Below are 19,611 nucleotides of genomic sequence, written 5' to 3' on the forward strand. Positions count from 1 at the left end.
GGTTTGTTCCGCATTGTTCCAAAGTATTTTTGAAGAATACCCGAAAATGGGGTCTTAGACCCCGAAAGCAGTTTTTAACCCAAGCCCCTATTTTTTGAAAATCGATTTTTTGAAAATTGTTCCAGGTTGTTCTAATTGTTCTGAAGGCTGAACACTGTTTGTTTGCAATTTTTTCATACTAAAACTCAATTTTAAGAAACAAATCTCTGGAACAATTTATAAGAGCCCCAGAACAATTTTGAAAAAGTTTGGAATTTTTAATTTCGGAAAAGGGGGGCAAGAACAAGGATGACAGAATGGTACACTTATTTTTGAACATATTTGAATGAAACTTTGGAACAATTTTATCGGAGTGATTATGCATATACATATACAAATATTTTTTAAATGTAGTGTGGGGGGTTAATAATGTTTTTTTTTTAATGTAGGTATAATAATTATTAATTTCATAGAGTCGGAATCTTAAAGAAATTTTTCTTTGCTGAAATAATACAGTTTTGGCTTAAAATTTTTAATTTTTTCATTATATTTTTCGTTTTTGTGCGAACTGGGGAAAGTATGGTTTGACTTGGAACATTTTCTTTTTGAATTTTTGATTTTTGAAAAGGGAGAGCTAAAATAATTTTTACAAGATTTAAATACATCGACACTTTTTTTAAAGGTCAGGGGGCAATATATTTTGGGTTGTTTAAAAAAAAATTATGACAATGCAGAACAAACCGGGAACAACTTTCCAAAATTGGAAAATCCCAAAAAAATGGGGGCTAACTTCACGCACTCGTGCTTCATGGGTTAGTGGAATAATTGGTTCACACTTGATTTATTGAAGAAAACTTTTTTTAAACATTGTTTCACTTTACAACCCCGTTAATCGGCCTCCAAGGTTGTAGGATCTAACTCCACTTGAGTATTTTCTGTGGGGATATGTGGAGTCGCTAGATTACGCAAATTAGGCCAAATTAATTGAAAACTTAGAGGACAGCGTTCACCGTGTTTTGCATATGGCCACAAATGTTAGAAAAACTCATCGAAAATTGAAACTAAAGATTAGACTAGCCGTTCAAGAATCATACTTAAATTATAAGGGACCCACACTGATAACTTCCCATCTCGTCTTTCAATTTATCTAATACTTTAACAAAATATTAATAACAACATTTTGTGTGAGATAACAAAATTTAAAGTCGATATCATTATTTGTTCATAATTTTTAAGTCAAAAACTATTTTTTATTAGTTTTTTGTTGTTTTTGTAGGTCTTCATATTTTGTAAAAAAAAAGTTGTCAATTAACAGGAACAAAAACTCCCGTGATTTTTAGTCGAAAACAATTTTTTTTAAAAAAACATAGATTGTTTTTTTCTAAAACCAATATCTTACGTAAACAACAAAATTTAGAATGAAATTAAATGAGATTAAAGTCAATACCTTAATTTGTTCACGAAATTTCAATTTTTACGAATTTTTCGAAGTATTTTTTGTAGAAAAAAGGTTTTTATCAAAAATATGCCAGTTATTCTTCGTTGCATGAAATTATTTTCGAGATTAATTAATTGTTTGTAAAATATTTGATGTGACAAACATTTGTTTTCAGTTTTTTGTTTCTGATTAAAAAAAAAATAGTTTATTGTTTTTTTTTCAAAATTGTACCGATTTTTATATGATGTCACATTATATAATATTAAATTTAATTAAAGTCACTAGCGTTTTTGGTTCCTGAGATATTTTTTTTAAGGTCCTTTCTACATCTTTCTGTGTTATTATAAGTACAACGTTTTTTTTGAGGTCGATATTTGCATTAGATTCAAGGGACCTTGAAAAGTCAGGAAATGTTAAAATTTTCAATTCAACAAATTGGAACGAATACAAAAATAAGATTACAATAATAAGCAGTTAATACTGAGAAAATAATATATTAAAAAAATGGTTTGTGTATTTCAAAGCACTGATCCAACACACAAACCATTTCCTTCGATTATGTAATTTCCCGATATTAGATATTTTTTATAACAGTTTTTTCTGACGTTATGAACGGTCCTAGGATGCACCGAGCTAGAAGATAAACCATGCCAACTGTTTTTGTGGACGGTGTGAAAGCAGCTTATCTCAGCCCATACCTCAGGGACATCTCATGCCTGAAAATTAAATCTTAAAAAAAAGGGAATTTGTTCCACTATCTTTAAAAAAGGCAAAAAAATGTTTGACTTACTTCAGAAAGCTTGATGCATTAATTTAACTTTAAACCAAGTGCGCGAGTTTCCATTAAAATAAGTTTTTATAATAAGCGTGAAAAATTTCTTGCATCGCCTTAGGAAACCCAAACACCTTGCGGAATTTTTGGCGACATCGCGTATGTGATGGTAACACACGTACCAAAAATATCGAGATGTTCAGGCTTATTGATGCAAGTGCCATCTATTGATAATGGCAAGGGGAATATCTAGCTTTAACGACACAAGATAGCACTGGGCATTTAAAAGACTAAATTCCACTTATCATATTTTCTAGTTGCAGTTCCACATCCGAAGAAGAGGGATGTGATTCTGAAAAGGAATATGAAAAGCTATGATTAATATCGTCAGCGAAACAATGTATTGGATTAGAAGTTGCAGACAGGAGATCATTAATAAAATGCAAAAGAGTGTTGGAGATAAAACAGAGCCTTTGGGTACACCAGCATTTATTTTTTGGTTTTCAGTCTAGAACTCATCTAATACTACTTTTATTGAACGATCTAAAAGGTAATTACTAATCCAATAAAAACCGAAAAACTTATTTGCGATAAGAGAGCTTCATGCCAAATCCTATCAAAATGCTTGTACTGTTCGGTAAAATGAACAATAAGATCACCAGTGGATCTATTGCTGCGAAAGCTGTTATACTAACGGTGATTAAGAAGCTTTCGATCTTCACCATATTTCTTGAGCTATTAATTAATCAGCATATCCACAACCTAGGAAAGAAGGGACGTAAGTTCAATCGATCGGTAGTTAGAGGGTGAGATTAATACGCTTTTTTTGGGGATGGGTTGGACATGCTATTTTCCATCCATTTAGAATGAGACCTGGACAGTAAAACAGATGACAAAGCTTACACAGTGATTCTTTCGGTTACCATTTGTACCAGTGGATTTATGTGGTTTAGATCTCTAAGGAGTCTTGCCACAGTACGAGTGCGAAAAAAGATTGGTCCCAAGGAATCATTAAAATGTTCAAGTACAGGCGGAGTCATAACACATTGCAGTATTTCTTGCCGTAATTTTTAGTCATGTATAAATTTGGTTAGTCGAATATGAGCATTGCGGCCTTCCTGGCTTGTTTGAACTTTTTCCGGCTTTCTTCAGTAGGGTTTGCTGTATAGCAACGAAAACTTACTTCTTTGACTCTAATAACCTCCGGGATAAAAGTTCTCATTCCCAGGAGAATCAAACTTTTGATCATATCAGCACTGGGATCAACGTCACTACCGAGGAAGCATAGTGACTAGTTAAAGATCCTGAAATTATTTATGACTGTCCCTTTTGGTTTTCTCGTATTACCAAACGGTTCTAGAAAAAGAAGTAAATGCTATCCCTAAATATGATTTATTTGATGAAAATAAAAGTCAGCTAGGAACTTCTTCAAAGCCTTTTCCGCGAACATACGTCAAACTTTATTTTCTGTGGTAGTTAAGTTTCAACTCTTGGAGTTAGTTGAAATTTGTATCGATGAACTCTTTTATGACGTGAAATTCTTCAAGTTCTTTTCTGTGTTGGTTGCTAATTTATTTAACCAGTGGAATCAAACTTATCCACCACACTGCGAATAATCCTTTAGGTCTTTTATGTCAACAGCAAAAAGAGGCAAAGGAAACTCGCGTAAAAAAAACATCCATTTGGATTGAACTATTTCCGTCCGTCTTAATTTGGCAAAACAAACTAAATTAGTGGAAGCTATTTTGGCAGATAGGGCTTAAGAAATAAGATCGGTATCAACTATCAAATCTTAATGTCTTGAAAGTCACTATTGGAAGATACTTTTTAATTTGAACAGTACAAAGTTCAAAATGCTGGGACAAATGTACCTCATATTTCTATGTCCACAATTTCAAGGTGACAAGACAAAAAGACCATTTCTACAGTTTAAAGTCCTTACGAATACCGCGACTCAATTCGGTATCTAAGGAAAATAGAAAATGTCAGTGTCTCAGGTTTAAACTCTTTCACAGTACTTTTTCATAAAAGCCTATACTTATTTTGGACTGACTGGAAAATTACAAGCAATTGCTTCCAACCAAGTCGTGAGCTTCTTCCTTTGCTTGATTTTTTTTTTGTCATCTATTTAGTACAAAGTACATATAATGAGGGGGTATTAAAGTAAAAGTTCCGTAAGCAATCCTATTTAGGATAATAATATGAATATTGTTGTAAGTATGTTCCTGGTGCATTACTTTACTCACTGGGCATTTGATAAAAAGTGAATTTATCTTCTATTTATGTTTTCCATCATAATATAATATCTCTATTGAAGTAAAGTGTTTATAACGTTTAAAATACAAGAAAATGGGTTATAATATACATCAGTCAAGGGGTAAAGGGGCTTTTAGAGAAAATTCCATTGTAACTACTTTCTCAATGAGATTCAAGATGCATTTGCATATTGAACAATTCTTTTTTATTTCTTTTTTTCTTAAGTGCACTAACTTAACTTCTCTAAGGAGAAAATAGAAATAGAAAAAGATTTACAATGTACTCTTCAATAAAGTACACTATGATTATATTACATTTTTGGCAAAGAAGAAAATATTTCGAAAAAAAGAATAAACATGAAGTATTATAATGGATTCTTAATTTGAGAGAATGATAATAATCCATTTAAAAATCTTATTTCCTTGAAATTTTATATGTACTGTATACATCTTCTGGGTGTGCTGTAAAAATAGTAAGAGTTGATGTTTTGAGGTCATTTAGTTTCTTGTAGTATAAATGTACTTATTTACCTTTTCTGATATGATTCCACTGCGCAAATTAGTAGCCCCCCAAGGTTTGATCCACATTTAAAAACTTAAAAGAAATAAGGCCTGTTTTAATATCAATCTTTTGAAGAATGATTAGAGACTTAGAGTTCATTTTTAATACTGATCTTAAAATGAACCTCCATATGGTTTGAGGATAAGTACGTTAAAAGCATACGTACATTTGATAGATATTGACAGCTTGTATACCTTTTAAAATTCTTCTAGCCATCTTCCAGAGACAATGTCGAACATGCTCTCAGATTATTTTAAGACTGCCTTCCAAGATATTTCTTCTACAAGAACATCTTTTTAAAAAACCGTCATCTTACATCGATACATTTTTCGATTTATAAACCCTCTATACATGACAATATTTTAAAGCTACATAAATGTTTCAGCCCTGACCCTGATAAAATACCATAATTTATGATTTTTTTCTTCTTTTCAAGCAGTCTCTGAAATGTTCTTAGTTCCTTGATCTTTGGAAATATTCATACCCAATGTCAGTCCATACAAAGGATTCAAAAATGAAGTTACGAATTATTGCCCTAAAACAAAATTCTATGCTATTCCTAAATTTGTTTGAATTTCTTTTTAATGTCTTCAATTGTTCTTTTGTTATTTGTGCAAATCAAAATGGGTTTGTGAATTTCGTTATATCTCAAAGATAGATTTTCTATAATGTCATGTCAGGAGTAACCCTTCATGTCAATTTATAATCAATTATGGTGTACCCCAAGTGAGTCGCCTTGGTCCGTTAATGTTTATTTTATTTATTGATGATTTAGTTAGTTAGTTTCAATGACTTCAAAAGATACAAGACCAAAACATTATATTAATTGTAAGATTACACAAGTCTTTAAATGGTTTGGTCGAACGCCGTCTACCAGACTGAAATTTTTTTTTAAATTTATATGTACGGAAAAAAGCTAATTAGATACAATTCAATAAAATAATCTTTATAATTTTCCAACTTTAAAACCTTAAAAATTTTAATCAACTTTTCTGGTTGTATAGCGAAGAGCATTCAATGAGTATTCATGCAGAAGGTCCCAACCTAGTTCTCCATTCAAGATGTTGATCGTTTCTTCTAAACCGAGTATATCTATCCCAAAATAGCGCTTTCGGAACTCCTTGAGTATTGGACAAACTCCCAGGAAATGAAATACATCTTCGCGTTCTTTGCGATAGCATACATCGCACAGATTGATATGTGTAAAGATAATGGTACAGACCAAAACTTTTTTCATTTTAAATGTTTACATTCTTCCAAAAAGTTTGGAGTCTGTTTATAACGATCTCTCCTTGGCATTAGACTATATTATGAATATGTCCAGCTCTAACACCAATATCTTACTTTTAGGTGATTTTAATTTACACACATTGACTGGATTCCATCCGAAGACGAATCCTGCCTTGAAGCCTCTCCTTCTTCTTCACAAATGGAACTATCTCTTCCTGATAAAGTCCTTCTTACTGACTTACAGCAAACAAGCTGTATTAAAAACTCAAAAAATCTAATTCTCGATTTAGTCTTTATAACATTGACGAAGAAGTTTCAACTTTTTATAGAAGAGCCAATTTCCAGCAGTTGTCTGAAGATTTAACCATTTCTGGAATTGCTGATACACTAGCATTTTATAACATGATGGACGAAGAAGTTTCAACTTTTTATAGAAGAGCCAATTTCCAGCAGTTGTCTGAAGATTTAACCATTTCTGGAATTGTTGATACACTAGCATTTTATAACATTGACGAAGAAGTTTCAACTTTTTATAGGCTACTAACGAGAGTACACCTGTCAACAAGAACATAAAGAAGGATAGACCTTTCAAAAGCTCCTACGCCAGGGTCATCTCCTTTCATAAGATATAAGGGTTGGCATCAAAGACATGTCACACTAAATGCTTGTGGGAATCAGAGGTCTTATGACATTTACAAGCTTTATGTCGGCCGATTAGGTAAAGTTTGGCCTGGTGTGAAATTCAAGGTTGACCAAAATCTCGTACTTTGATGTCTTGTCTTGGCTTAAAGATAAACGCGATATCAACAGACAGTGAGGCTGTTATCAAAATATTTAAACTTTGTCTCTACAAACTTTAAAGTCCAGAACTGTGGATCATCTCAAATGGAGATGGCAAATCAGTTTATCATTCACCTTCCCTCGGTGCCGGGCCATAGATACATTCTACGAAATTTTAAAGCAGACGAACTAGTCAAAAATGGTACAGTACTACGCATTCTACCACGGATCACTAATGCCGGCATACCAATCGCAAAGTGTAAGCATTTGCTAAAACAAGGTGCTAACATCAGTTACAATAACATCACCAGCTGTCAAGCCACAAAAAATATCTGATATTATAAGTTTAATAATCGATGTCATAAATTAACACCGCCTAAAAGGAAAGCACGTCACGTGGCTTTGCGTATTCTTCGACTTCAACTTTTGCAGTAGCTGTATGGACAAGGAGAAGGAAGAAACACTTCACCTTCTCTGTACATGCCCTGCTCTAGTTTAAAAACAAAAGATCTGACTAGGAAAATTCTTAAAACACTCTAACATAATTAGTCTTTAATGTTTCGTGAAGAACTCCAACTGATTCTATTGAGCTCAGAAGAAGGAAAATTTATGTGGAATCACAATTGGCCAACAACTGTCCTACTCTTTCCCAGACAGCCACTTGATCCTTATCTTACCTAATCTTCCTGCATCTTTTGATGATATTATCTGTGCAAAAAATGTATTTAAAGTCGCTATTTCTACTGGTTCTCGAGATTCTTCATAATATTTACGCTATTTATTTTTCTCTAAGAGAATATTCCATAATGCACTTCATGTATAGCGTATTACCACCTTGCAAGCCTATTCATATTTTTTACTTAATCATGTGCAATATGTTATTCGATTCAAATTTGTTTACAATTTAATTCTGAACCTTTAGCCCAAGCTTTTTGTTTCCCTAGTTACACGAAAATTTAGTTTAAGCAATGTAATTCCCAGGATAAAAAAAATATTTTCAAACCCAAAAAATCTAAAATCTGCATTCATTCGTTCCTAATGAATTTAGAAAAGCCCACTTATTTGTCTCTGTCAACTGAGTTACGTTTACTTACGAAACGAAAACATAAATTGAAAAGTTAATCCGCAAAACAAAAACAAAAACTAACTCGAAACAAAAATAAGCACAAAAAATATTGACATATCGTGTGCGAGGGAACATTTTGGAAAGATGCGACGAGTATAGAAAGCTCTCGAGTCAAAGTGAAATTAATTTATTTGTACAATCTATTTATGAAGTCCTTTTTCAACTCAAACCCCGCATCATCGTCCTCGTCCTCGTCGTCATCAGCCATCGCACAAAAGCCCATCATCACAACCCACAAAGTAGGTACCACCAACCGACAGCATCATATACGTATATAGAAGACCAAACATCACTGACAAACCGACAGACCGATCGGACCGTTTCACCAAGCCCCAAGTAGTGCCAATGCACTGGATAGCGTTGTGGCTAACTATTACAGGCTATGGCGGTGGATGCTCTGCTCAACTCAGCTCATGCTAACTTAACTCACAGTCACAACTCTAAATTATTCCTGTCACCCAAAAAACAGTATGCACCACACTTTAACGGTATGTAGTATACATAGTTTTAGCATATCAAAAAACACCCTACACACAAAACAGTGTTGTTTCGAAAAAATTGAATAAACCTCGAAGTTTTTCAAGGTGTACGATGGTGTGGAAATAAAGTCATATTCTTCTAGAGCAACGGTGACATTACTTTTAAAAATACTTATTTCCAGAAAAATTCGAAAACTTACTTACTTACTCATTTACTTACTTAACGTGGCGCTACAGTCCTGTGTGAACTAGGGCTACACCGAACAAACTTCTCCATCTAGCTCGGTCCCTAGCTAGATGTCTCCAGTTTCGCGCTCCAAGTTGGGTGAGGTCACCTTCCACTTGTGCGCGCCACCTGATCCGCGGTCTTCCTTTACTGCGCTGTCTTGTGGGTGGGGATTCGAAGACTTTCCCGGCCGGAGCATTGGTTTCCATGCGCTCTACGTGACCCAGCCATCTTAGTCGTTGGACTTTTACCCTTCTGGCTAAGTCTGCGTCGCTGTACAGCCCGTACAGCTCGTCGTTCCATCTTCTCCTCCACTCCTCTTCGATGCATACGGGACCGTAGATCACACGAAGAACTTTTCTCTCGAAGCGACCCAAGGTGCTTTCATCCGCTTTTGTCATAGTCTATGGTTCTGCACCGTATAGCGACACTTTGGTCCCTCGAGACAGGACTTTACCACTCAATTGCTTTCTTTGTCCAAAGAAACAGCGGTTTGTAAGAGTTATTCTGCGTTTGATCTCAGCGCTGGTGTTGTTTTCTGCGTTTACAGCGGAGCCTAGGTAGACGAAGTCCTTAACTACCTCAAAGTTACGTCTGTCGATGGTGACGTTTTTTCCAAGACGTCCTCGGTGTTGTAGGCCCTTTCTTGACGATAGCACGTACTTTGTTTTGCCCCCATTAACCGTTAAACCCATTTTTGCAACCTCTGCCTCAATACTCACAAAAGCCCCATTGACATCAAAAGGTTCTGTTTAGTTACTTCCAACGTTTATGGAGCAGAGTGAATTCTCCATGGTCATCCTGCACAAACGGACGAGTTTGGCAGGGATGCCAAAACTAGACATGGCTCTACACAGCTCTTCCCTGTAGATGCTGTCATATGCGGCCTTGAAATCGATGAAAAGATGGTGGATGTCGATTTGGTGTTCTTGGGTTTTTTTCAGGATCTGCCATAATGTGAATATTTAATCAACTGTGGACTGGTCTAAACCACACTGATAAGGACCTATCAGGTTGTTGACGATGGGCTTAAGACGTTCACATATTACGGCAGAGAAGATTTTATAGGCGATGTTAAGTAGACTTATTCCTCTATAGTTGGTGCAGTTTAGAGGGTCTCCTTTTTTCAGGATCGGGCAAACAATACTGAGCTTCCATTCATCGGGCATGCTTTCTTCCGACCATATTTTACAGATAAGTTGGTGCATGCTCCTAACCAAACTATCTCCACCTGCTTTAAAGAGCTCGGCATTCAAGCCATCCGCTCCAGCGGCTTTATTAGACTTCAACTTAGATATGGCAATCTTTACTTCGTCTAAGTCGGGAGGACGGGATTGTTGGCTTCCGTCGTCTATATTGGATGGATCATCCTGCATGACAACGGAACTCAGTTCTTCGTCGCCGTTATACAGTCCGCAGAAGTGGTCCTTATATCCTCAGCATTGACGGTGGTTCCACTATGATGTTTCCACTTTCGTCTTTGCAGCCTTCGGTTCTAGGTTTATGTACCTGTGAATTTCGTTTCACCTGTTCATAAAACTTTCGAACCTCATTCCTGTTTTTATACCTCTCAACATCTTCGACCGCACGCTTCTCATGCCCTCTCTTTTTCCTTCTGAGAAGTCGGCGTTCCTCTCGCCTCTTCTGCTCTCGTCCTTTTGCGCAGCGCCACTTTCCATGCCTGTTGTTTAGCTGCATTTGCCTGCCGACATTCCTCATCAAACCAGGGGTTCCTTGTTGGTGGCTGTTTGAAACCCAGCACATCAGAGGCGGCTTCTCTGATTGCATCTTGGCACTGTTGCCACTGGTTTTCGATACATTGTGTTAGCGTCAGAGAACTTCGAGAGAGGTTACTTGTAACTCGGTCGGAAAAGGATTTGGCGATCTTTGGCGATTGGAGCCGTTCGACGTTGTACCTTCTCCCAGCACTTCCCTATTTTGCTTTGATGCGTATGGTCATGAGGCGCTCATTGATGCACCTATAGCTCAAGACTTCTTGTCTAAGTCTGTCTCCAATGACGAAGCCGCATCCAAATAAGTGCTGTTGGTTTTCGTGGTAGCAGTCAACATAGTTAATATCGCAGTTTTTCATCCTCTTTGCCCGGCCCATCCCATCGTATCGGTGATATCTGCTTTATAGCGGTGTAGGGCCTCCGCTAATTCTTCGGCCGCACGTGGTCTGTTAAGGGACCTAACATTCCACGTGCATATCCGAAGTTTGTTGTCCTTTATTCGTTTGCTTTGGTTGTCAACAGTAAATCCGTCCGTATCCGAGGCTTGTTGGTGCTTCGCAACTTTGAAAGCTTTTACGTGGCCAGGAAGTCACCCCGACGCACAACCCCCAACCTGGAGGGCCAGATCCTAAGTATAACTCCAAGGATGGGGAGCCGGATAGAACCGCTCCTTACAGGCCTGGGCTCCGAATAAGTCGAAGAAGCCCTATAAGGTGTTCACTAAGTAGTTCAACCTTACTGGAACTGTAGACGCCACCGTTGATTCCATCTCGGGAATTCCTCCGCTGCCGTCTGGATAAGGAGAGGTGCCTTTGTGGAAACACCTCTCCCCACCTCTCTCGTTTGCTTAATGGTGTTTGATTTAAAACCGTAGTTCACATTTTCACGTATCCACTCTTTCTCGTTACTTAACTCCATCTAAAAGTTTTTTTCGAAATTATATTTTGTGGCCATACAATCTCTTGGAATGTCTCTATCTAAGGTTTTGCAAATCTAGGCTCTTTCAATAGAACCTTTGATTTTCCCTTTCCCCGTTCGCTCCTCAGCAAATCACGATATGGCTGTTTTCTGAGTTTTCTACGACCACGTACAATGAGGTCAAGTTAATTATAATTTCAATAACTACTGTGGAACAGGTTCTCAAAGCTCCAGTGAATCATAGGCATAGGCATTCCAGTCATTGTATTGTTTCTGGTGACTTCCTAGTCTGCATATATTCAGTTCTCTTTAGTTAATGCTAGATCTTGATATCATGGTATTCATCCATCTCAGGATATTTGGTTTACATCACCATGATTTACCTGCAAGTATCTTGCTTTCTCGACAGTAACGTGCGTCGATATATTTTTGTTCCATATAATTTTGGAATGTGTAATTCGTAGGTATTTAACTTCTTGTTAGTTGTGGAACACATCTCCAGCTTACCACATGACTTTGAAAGGATATAGAGGTTTTTTTCCTAATAAGTGATGATACTATTGTTGTTTGTGTAGACTTTATATTTAATCCCATTGAAAGCAGCAATTTCCAGATACACTTAGTCTTCTTGGAACTGTATCATACAGATTTTATTTAAGCTGACCTTGAGAAGAAAGGTTTTCTATTAACTTATCTACTACGAAGCTCCATAGTAAGTGGGATGGGACCAATTCCTGTCGGCGTTGCATTATTTCATCTTGTTATTTAATGAAATAATGCCTTATAAGGGGTTTATCTAAAGCTTGTTGATAGGCTTGGGAGGTGCTTTCAAACGCTCCTTCAATTGTTTGTTTTTTATATAAAGTAAGTAGGGTACAATTTTTGAAATTCATTTTTCTCTAGGATGCATTCGGAAATTGGTCAACTTTTGTTAACTTAACCAAAGGAAATAGTTCGAGTATTTGTTAGTGCTTTTTGCGGCTTCTATATCTCAGAGCAGTTTTCACGTATCCTCATCTTATTGAACAGTGAAATATACAAATTGTCTGAAAATTTTTCGTCTTATCTCTCTCAAGATTGGATTAAAGATTGGACCCAGGGGTCTGATTATTGGATTCGCGGCGAATCGGTTTGCTAGAGAGTCTGCCATTTTTCAATTATTACTTTCGGTTTCGCCTTCTTCATTTTGAATTTGACTAATTAAGGAATTCGAAGGTGAATTTGAAATGTCATAATGTTTGTTGTGGAGGTGCAATCCGACAGATTTTTTTGGCGGATTCACAAGCGAAAGAGTGTTCATTTTTATTCACTGTTCGATTTCGTGGATTCTTTCTTGATTGTAATTATATAAAAATGTGAGTAAGCTTGATTTTAATTTTCTTAGAATTTATCCACAATCCACAATAAAATATAAAATTTTGAATAAATCACCGCAAATTCAATCAAAACAAAAGAAAAGTTGTGGAAAGGTGTCAAATCACTGGAATATAGGAAGAAAAAGTCAAACCAAAAGTGTCAAATCACCGGAATGTAGGAAGAACTATTTTCGCTTAGCAGAAAATTTATTAATAAGGAAATTAGACACTAGTCAAATTTGAAAGGTCGAATTGAAAACGATCCACCGCGAACCTCATAATCAGGCCCTAGGCCTATTTCGAACCTTTCTGCTAGATAATTCTTTTTCTCAAACTATCCTCTTCTACTTAACAGCAATTGCATTGCTATCTTTAACTGTCTTCAAGAGCAGTTCTGACAAACCAGTTTCCAACATTATCAAATAGGTTGGAAGGTGAAATGTTCTCTTGATTAAGAACCTTTGAAGTTTTTTAACTATGTTTTCCTTTCCTTTTCTCCCAATAACTGGGCAGAATAAAAGAGAATAGACGTTAATAAGCTTTTATTTAAGCAATTTTCCAACTTGCATTTGTAGCTTTTTCAGATTTTCAATCATAATACTCATTCATTCTACTAGTTATTTCTCCTCAGCACAAAAAACATGGTAAAGGTTAGAATATCCATTCCATTTTAAAGACCAGCTTAAAACTCGGAGATTTCTCGAAGCTACACAGATCCTAAGACGTACCTATATTTTGATAATTACGAAAACTTAGAGCTTCTTTTATGTGATCTGGGACTATTTTTTCCGTAAAAACTTGGTTTATGAACACAGCCAACTTTTTGATAAGGTTAACGGTGTGGTGTTTAAAAAATTCGATTGGTATTTCATCAGCACCTGCAGCTTTGCCATTTTGAAATCCAGCTTTACTTAACTAATGAAACATTTTCATCCGATTTTATTAATTCAGTACTGGTTCGTCCTGCATTGATCACATCTCCTCATTGTGGATCGTCATCGAGCATCATCGGTTTTGAGAAGCCTTTAGGCTCGTTTCATACTACACGGTTTTGACCGTACGAAAAAAAATTGGATCAATGGCTAATTACACATTATACGGTTTTAACCGTACGGTAAAATACGATATTTGCAGGGTTCCTGTGCTTAATATACATTTTCACAGGTTTAGTTTTTAGTTGTCGTGAAGTAGCTGATCTAACTCTGCCGCACGAATAAAATTGTCGTATATGTTCTTCTTCGCGCCTCTAACAAAATGTCACCATCCGGTTTTTTGCCGTACGGTCAAAACCGTATAGTGTGAACCAAGCCTTAGACAGCGTCAACAGTGAGTTTATATGGCTTGTTTTTCGGATTTTCGGAGAGAGGTATGACGGATAAACTAATTTCTATTAGGCGACTTATGATGGTCCAAATGTCACGTCTTACACAGAGCTAGGTTTTCAGAAGAGTTTTAAGTTCAAAGTCTAGTCAGACAGGAGTGCGTACTGTCACCTATACTGTTCTTATGTGAATTCAGGCAGCCTTGATTGAAAACGAAGGAAAAAGACTTCTAGATTTGGATAATTTATCTCCATCAAATGACAATAAGGGTAAAAGCCAATATCGTAGGACTGAAAATCAACAGGAGCAAACCTAAGTAGCTCTTCGTCGGAACCTTTTAATCATCGTCTCTAATAAACATTGCTCAGCATTCAGAAAAAATAGAGAGTTTTAAGTATCTTGGAAGTATTGTCTCAACTGTAGTCGGAACCGAACAAGATATCGCAGCCGTATCTTGAAATGTAAGGCAGTGTTAGGGATGTAGTCCAATGTTTGGAGGAACAGCTCTCTCAGCTTGAAGACAAAGCTACAACTATTCCGTCCAAATGTCGTTGGAATTAGTACTGTTTTACAGATACAGCACCTTTGAAATAACATCAACGATTACCGAAAAACTGCAAAGCTTTACAATAACAGGTGTCTACGTAACATCTTAAGGGTTTTCTGGACCAATCATTGACGAAAACTCAAGTGGCGGTGGGTTTGATACACGCTTAGAGAAGATAATAACTGCATTGCAGGACAGGCAACTCAGTGAAATCCACTCACTTAAGAAGGCAGGAAATTCAGGAGACCAAGAAGAACAGTCGATTAGTAATCATTGCTGAAGAACTTTAGGGAACTCAAACACATTGCAGGAACCCTGACACAACAAAGCATGGGAGTCGTTGAGGCCCTACGAGCTTTACAGATCTTAGGAACTAGTTAGTAAGTAAGCATGGTACAAATGTATCAAAAAAGTTATCATGCCGCACAAATCTCTCACAGCCCTGTGCCCGCCTAAAAAAACAAGAAAAAACCTTTAGCCCATGCATATATGCAAGTTCGCATATATTGCAGTAGAAATAAGCGCGTATTTCTGAACACATGCATATCCTTAGGAAATTTATCATTCAGATGATGGCAGCTACATCAGTGGCGCGACGGGCGGTGCGGCGGCAGTGCTACTCAGCTGCTGTCGTCCATGATAACCATGTTGGTTGGCGACACCCGCGCATTACGGTCCATTTCAGTGGACCAAAAAGGGAAGTTTTTTAGTACAATATAGAAAGGGAGTTACGAGGAGGTTTATAGATGGTTTTCGATGTACCTACCTACTGCAGCGGCAGCAGCAGCAACAGCAACAACAGCACATAGTTTGTTGGTTGCTTGTGCTTTGATAGAGAGAGGCAAAAAGAGAGAGGGTGTCGCATAGTTGTCGATGACATTGCAGCAAAACTAAACTTAGGGCTTTAAAATGCTTTTAATATTAGTTATACGTCAATGTGGATTAGATGCCAATGAGGGGTGAAGAACATAAAACCTGGCATCGGTACATAGAAAACAACAACAATAACAAAAACAACAACTAAAAAAGGCGCCAATACATTAGAGTATAGTCAAAATGCAATTTGTATCCTTTCTATAACCATGGTATGGACTAGTGGCGTCGTTGTCGACGTCGTCCTCGTTCGTCGTTGTTCGACGGTTGCCGCCAGCTATGGGCACATTTCTACATATATTCCATAAATGCATACCACATATGTATACCCTAAGGGTATAAATTAAAGGAGAGGCAAATATATTGTACATAGATATGCCTATGTACGATAATATAAACCCGACAGCTTGTAGGCTTATACCATATATACGCATATGTATGTAGCTCCTTCCTTAGTTTATAATTGGTTACAAGCAGGTAACAGAATATAACGATTGGTATCATTATTTAACGATAGAATAATTTATGAGGTTTAAAGTTGGTGCAAGAAATTTTCCAGCCTATAATGAAATTTAAGAATTAAATTTTAAAGTTATGACAAAAGAGAAACTTTCGTAGAAACCAAGCTTATTATTGGGATGCGTTTATTGCTGACGGGTAAATAAGTGAGCATAAGTCCTTTCGTATTTAATGTCACATGCATCCTATAGTTTATCTAAGAGCAAAATTATGCGATATCGTTTTCACTTGGCCGAACAAGCTTTGTCAGCTTGGTGGACGAAAAATTACTTGTTTAAACTTATAGCCACTTATATCATTGTTTTTGCCCAAATCAACTACATATGTATGCCTGTGTTTTCAACTTTTTGGAACTTTAATAGCGAAAAATGACTTGTATAATCTTAATCACACTAAGCTGGCTGAACCCCTTACGTCCAAAGCTTGAGGACAAGTCCCATTTCTGGTCTGGTGCTCCTGTAATTTACTTAATCCTCTTGGACAGTATTAAACCTAGAGCATTTAAATTAGTTGGTTTTGTCACTGGAACATTGTCGTAAATTTTCTTGTCTCAGCCTCTTTTCCCGTATTTTTATGGTTTTCGCTCTAGAGATCCAGCTGTATTCTTCCCCTTAAAGAGTTCAACAGTAATGCTCAAGCTTCTAGGAAAGCTCGTCAGCTTTGAACTAAAGCTTGGAAGTACTGTCAAATACAAATATTCATTCTTGAAGCTTACTGCTGGAATGTGGAATGCCTTACCACACTTTGTGCAGTCTTTTTCATAGTGCTCAAACTTAGCCATTGAGTGTACACTTATTAATCTGTTGTATTCTTTCCAGTGGAGAGAACATTTTCAGGTAAACAAATTTTCTAAATTTTAAATTCGATCGCATTACCTGTAAGATATTTTATCAAAGCACAGTGCTGTCGTTTTCAACATTGGAAGATTTACTAAGTTCCATATATTTTAAAAGCATTTAGTAGAATTTAGCATCAAGCTCTATTGTTAAAAATGTGCGCTTTTAAAACAAATAAATGCTGGTGTCCCACAGGGTTCCGTTTAGTCTTCACTTCTCTTTTTTATACATATGCATTCATCAACGATCTCTTCTGCGTAAGTAACTTCTTTACAAAGTTTACTCTTGGGCTTAATTTCGGGTGTACATCGTCATGTATAAAAATTCTATTTTTAGTAGAACTCCAAGCATTTGGAATGCTTTACTCAGATGCGTTTTTGCCTCTAATTTTTGTACTCAAAACTTTAAAACAATATGCATCTTTCTGAATATTTCTAAAAGAGATTTAAGCTGTACTTAAGGTCGTGGTTTTAAATGTCTAAAGAATGTCAAAATAATGGTTTTAAATTGAAGTTGATATTAAAAGCTCGTATTCTAAATCAGCATCAACAATTAATTTTAAAACTAGTTCGATGTTTTCAAAATCTTCATACAAGGTCAAGGAATACTCGTGACTTATGATAATTACTGGAAACTAAATAAGAGCAAAAAAGATTGAAGCTGTTTGATAAGCATTATGCCTTTTTTTAAATTAAACTATGGCATTTTCTATCTTATTTTTCATCAAAACCCGCGTACGACATTTCTTAAATTTGTAAAGATTTTCAAAAACCTGATGTGATATGTAAATTAAAATTTGAGATTCGAATAAGGACATCCAAAGTATATTGTTTGTGTTGTGTATCAGAAAAGAAGCTTTATTTTGTTGACGTTAGAACGTCAAAATTTGATTCGCCATTATACAACCATGTCCAGATCCGAATTCAATGAGTTATCATTCGCTGCAGTGGGTAGTAGGGTGTCCCAAGGTGTAAGGGAACATTTTTTTTCGAAACTTGATATGCATACCCTCCAGTTTTGTTCGTATTAGCTTTAAATACTTGACTATAAAATTTTATAGCGGATAACAGTAACCCGTGCCGACTTGATGCCAAACTTAGAGCCTAAGAATTTATTCTTTTTCAGTTTTCAAGTACTTAAAACTCATGAAAATAAAACTCTAACGAAATAAAATATGCTTCAAATTATTTATTTACGAAAAACAACAAATCTTAATTGCTCTTTTATTAAATCATATCCATTATCCATATGTAATTATTCACCATATCTCCTTTTGAGGGTTGCCTTCTTACAATCCGGGTATATTTTTCTATGTTCTTGAACACAGCGTAACAAAAATTGTTTTTGTTCCTCTTCGACTGTTATCAAACCATGAAAGTCTTGCATAAGTTTAACAGCTCTTTCAGCAGTGTCATTAACAGTTCTGAGTGTTGAAACAGCATTTTTGGCTTGTAAATATGAAGTTGAAGTATTCCATGAGTATGGACTTTCTTGAAGAAAACTGTCATCAATTTTGAGTCGAGCGAAGAAGAACTTGCTTCTGATCGACACGAAATCTTCTAAGTTCTTATCTGAAACAATACAAAATATTAAAGATAAAAAACCTCAAAATTAAAGGACAACTGAAACTGTTTTATGTATTAAAAACTTACCGTATAATGAACCAGCAAGTTCTTCCTTAGATGGAATGTACCGTTTCTCATGGGTCGACACTTGTTCCCTCGTCAAATTTGCGACCATTTTAGTTTTAGTTTCTAGTACCATTTCATCGTCAAATAAGGATAGCATGACTACTTCATCTGTCAAATACCATAAATGCTGACTAAACTTCTTAAGAGCTGCTTTCGAGATACTTTGATCCACTTGTTCATAGTCCTTCATTGCCTTCAGGAAGCACAAATCTTGGTAAGGTGATTTCACTGGTAAAATGCATTTAAGCCATGGTTTAACATAACATGTTACAATAAAGTAGCATACATCTAATAGTGATGCTTTGTCCTTGGAAGTTATTTTCAATTGAGAGCTAAGTAAAACCATTTTAAGTGAATACATTGCTCTTGCCATCCATCTAGCTTGATGCATGGCTCCTGGAGGTCTAATCTTGAACTACTTTTCTGGATTTCCTCCCAAAAACATCAAACAGAGCTCAATCAATTCTCGATAATCATCTCTAACTATTTCCTTGTTCAATTCTGTTTGATAGAATCTAATAAGTTCATCTATCTGTGAAACTGTTAGGAAAGCTTGTAAGTTTTCTCTGAAACTGTTGATATTTACGGAGTTTATATTTTTCCAATCATCCTTGAACTTTTTAAGCATTGAAAGTGGGGCTTGTTGTCACCCGGCTGATTTTAGTTTCAAAAACACCTTTTAATACTAGCTTGTAAACATGGTGACGACAAGCAAAAATAAGAACTTCCCTATCCAGTTTCTGCTCCAAGAGAATACAGGCACCATTGATGCGACTTGTATTGGATGCCGTAGTATCACAACACAAAATTTGAACTTTATCTTCATGGTTCCAATCTAAAATTGCGTTCGAAACAGCATGCGCCTGTTCCTTGACGGTAGAGTTTTCCAATTTGGGAACACCAATGATTTGCTCTTCTTTATCAAAAGTAATAACAATTGGAAGCCGTTATTCTTTCGATTTTCTTGCAT

At 36.1% G+C, this 19,611-nt stretch overlaps 1 protein-coding gene across 1 annotated transcript; it reads right to left on the reverse strand.

The window, feature by feature from the left end:
* Positions 1-18,204: 18,204 nt before the first annotated feature.
* On the reverse strand, positions 18,205-19,180 carry LOC129949371 (uncharacterized). The gene is made up of 2 exons (XM_056060794.1): positions 18,603-19,180; positions 18,205-18,521 (listed from the first exon to the last, which is right to left on the reverse strand). Exons 1-2 carry the CDS (start codon positions 19,030-19,032, stop codon positions 18,205-18,207), a joined length of 747 nt encoding a protein of 248 aa, XP_055916769.1. The 5' UTR covers positions 19,033-19,180.
* Between the last annotated feature and the right edge of the window lie 431 nt (positions 19,181-19,611).

Source organism: Eupeodes corollae, chromosome 1, assembly GCF_945859685.1.
Source record: "Eupeodes corollae chromosome 1, idEupCoro1.1, whole genome shotgun sequence".
NCBI classification, from domain to species: Eukaryota; Metazoa; Arthropoda; class Insecta; order Diptera; family Syrphidae; genus Eupeodes; species Eupeodes corollae.